At 49.6% G+C, this 2,667-nt stretch overlaps 1 protein-coding gene across 1 annotated transcript in view; it reads left to right on the plus strand.

Annotated features, from left to right (window-relative positions):
* The first annotated feature begins 298 nt into the window (after nucleotides 1–298).
* LOC128881956 (uncharacterized) overlaps nucleotides 299–2,667 on the plus strand; it is a 9,034-nt gene continuing 6,665 nt past the window's right edge. The window contains exon 1 of the mRNA XM_054133430.1: nucleotides 299–379. Coding sequence (XP_053989405.1) covers nucleotides 299–379 — 81 coding nt within the window. The remainder of the gene's footprint in view (nucleotides 380–2,667) is intronic.

The following is a 2,667-nucleotide window of genomic DNA, read 5'->3' on the forward strand; positions in this document are numbered from 1 at the left end:
ATATATATATATATATATATAGATATACCCTTTGGTTAAGCAATAGTGGGGTCAATTTAAAGATTCATTGAAGCCCTCTCTCTAATGCCCTTACCAATGAACAAATACGAAATTGAAACGTATAGTTTCGAGGAACATTTTTAGTACACATGGGGGAAGAATCTATATATCTATATATATATATGTATGTGTATATGTATATGTATATATATATATAGATATATATATGTAGGAGTGAGAATGTGTGCATGTGCGTGAGAGAGAAAGAGAGAGAATGGACTGTGTACGTGACGTGGAAATGAGTACCAAGAGGAGCCCAGGTGAATTCACGGTGGCACGGCTGAAAGACATACTGAAAGCGAAAGGTCTAATGGCTGGAGTAAAGAGTGACCTGATCGATAGGCTCATACGATGAAGGATCCGACGGGCGCGTGGATGGACGAGGCGGCGAGCCGCGATCCAAGCGCGACCGCGAGTGGAAATTCTGTGCCATCGCGAGTGAAAATTCTGTGTGCCATCGCGAGTGGAAATTCTGTGCCATCGCGAGTGGAAAAATTCTGTGCCCCATCGCGAGTGGAAATTCTGTGTGCCATCGCGAGTGGAAATTCTGTGCGCCATCGCGATTGGAAATTCTGTGCCATCGCGAGTGGAAATTCTGTGCCATCGCGAGTGGAAAAATTCTGTGCCATCGCGAGTGGAAATTCTGTGCCATCGCGACGTGGAAATTCTGTGCCATCGCGAGTGGAAATTCTGTGTGCCATCGCGAGTGGAAATTCTGTGTGCCATTGCGAGTGCAAAAATTCTGTGCCATCGCGAGTGGAAAAATTCTGTGTGCCATCGCGAGTGGAAATTCTGTGTGCCATCGCGAGTGGAAATTCTGTGTGCCATTGCGAGTGGAAAAATTCTGTGCCATCGCGAGTGGAAAAATTCTGTGTGCCATCGCGAGTGGAAATTCTGTGTGCCATCGCGAGTGGAAATTCTGTGCCCCATCGCGAGTGGAAATTCTGTGCCATCGCGACGTGGAAATTCTGTGCCCCATCGCGAGTGGAAATTCTGTGTGCCATCGCGAGTGGAAATTCTCTGTGCCATCGCGAGTGGAAAAATTCTGTGCCATCGCGAGTGGAAATTCTGTGCCCCATCGCGAGTGGAAATTCTGTGCCCCATCGCGAGTGGAAATTCTGTGGCATCGCGAGTGGAAATTCTGTGCTCCATCGCGAGTGGAAATTCTGTGCCATCGCGAGTGGAAAAATTCTGTGCCCCATCGCGAGTGGAAATTCTGTGCCATCGCGAGTGGACATTCTGTGCCCCATCGCGAGTGGAAATTCTGTGTGCCATCGCGAATGGAAATTCTGTGCCATCGCGAGTGGAAATTCTGTGTGCCATCGCGAGTGGAAATTCTGTGCCCCATCGCGAGTGGAAATTCTGTGTGCCATCGCGAGTGGAAATTCTGTGCCATCGCGACGTGGAAATTTTGTGTGCCATCGCGAGTGGAAATTCTGTGCCCCATCGCGAGTGGAAATTCTGTGTGCCATCGCGAGTGGAAATTCTGTGTGCCATCGCGAGTGCAGACTCCGGCGTGGACGAGGCTCCCGTCGCGAAGTTCGCCAAGACCGCGAGGTTCGCCAATTACGGACACCGACGCCGGAAGCGGTGGACATTCGGCGAAGGGAGCTGGAACTCGCCGAGCGCGAGATTCGATTACTGAGACGCGAGGTGGAAGTGATGCGCGAAATGCAGAGACTAAACATAGGTGGAGTGTCCGTTCCCCAGAGTGCGGCCCACGTGGATCAACGTGGCGATAGACGAATCAACTTGCTGCATGCTAAGTTATCTGGAAGGAAACGGCGAAAATTTCGGTATTTGGGAGGAGAAGCTGACACTGCTGCGGTCGACGTATAGGCTGGACAATGCTGCGGAATTATTAGTCGCGACTAAAGAACAAAGCTCTCGAGTGGTTTCATTCCAAACCGGAGTATATAGAAACGCGAGTCGACGATATAGTGATTGAGCTGAGAGCTACACTTTCGGTGATCGATAAAGTAAAATTTCAGCACGCAGAGAGTTTGAAAGGCGAACATGGGGAGGAGACATTCGCAGAGTATTTCCGGCGAGAAACGATCCTGGCTAATCGTATCTCGAGGCGATTCGAAGCGAAGGCGAGCTGGTCGAATATTTAATAGACGGCATACCGCGGACCGTTCGTTGAGAAACCGCGCGAAATTGCAGAAGTTTGTATCGAAGGCTCGCTTCTAGAAGGCTCTTCTACATCTCCATTCTACATCTCCATTCTACATCTCTCCTTCGAGTGTCGCCGAAGAAGTCGAGGAGCGAAGTGTCTTGAACGGGGAGAATTCGGACACGTTGCGAAGAACTGCTCAAGGAGAGCGACGCTTGCGACCGACGAAAGAATAGCCGAATTCCTGCTAGCGGTGCAGCAGGCTCGATTCAAGGGTGTTGCGTTACCACCCGCTATCCAGAGAAGCTTACGAGCTAATTTAGAGGCGTACCGGACGGAAAACTAGTTTTCTAGTAACAACTAGAAAAGTTGTTTCAAATCACCTCCCGGACCACCTCTTTCAAGGTGTTGCAACGTTTTTGGGACACCCTGTATATACAGAGTGGAGGTGATTTGAAACAACTTTTTCCTTGGCGAAAATGTCGGATGGG

This window comes from Hylaeus volcanicus, chromosome 9, assembly GCF_026283585.1.
Source record: "Hylaeus volcanicus isolate JK05 chromosome 9, UHH_iyHylVolc1.0_haploid, whole genome shotgun sequence".
NCBI lineage: Eukaryota > Metazoa > Arthropoda > Insecta > Hymenoptera > Colletidae > Hylaeus > Hylaeus volcanicus.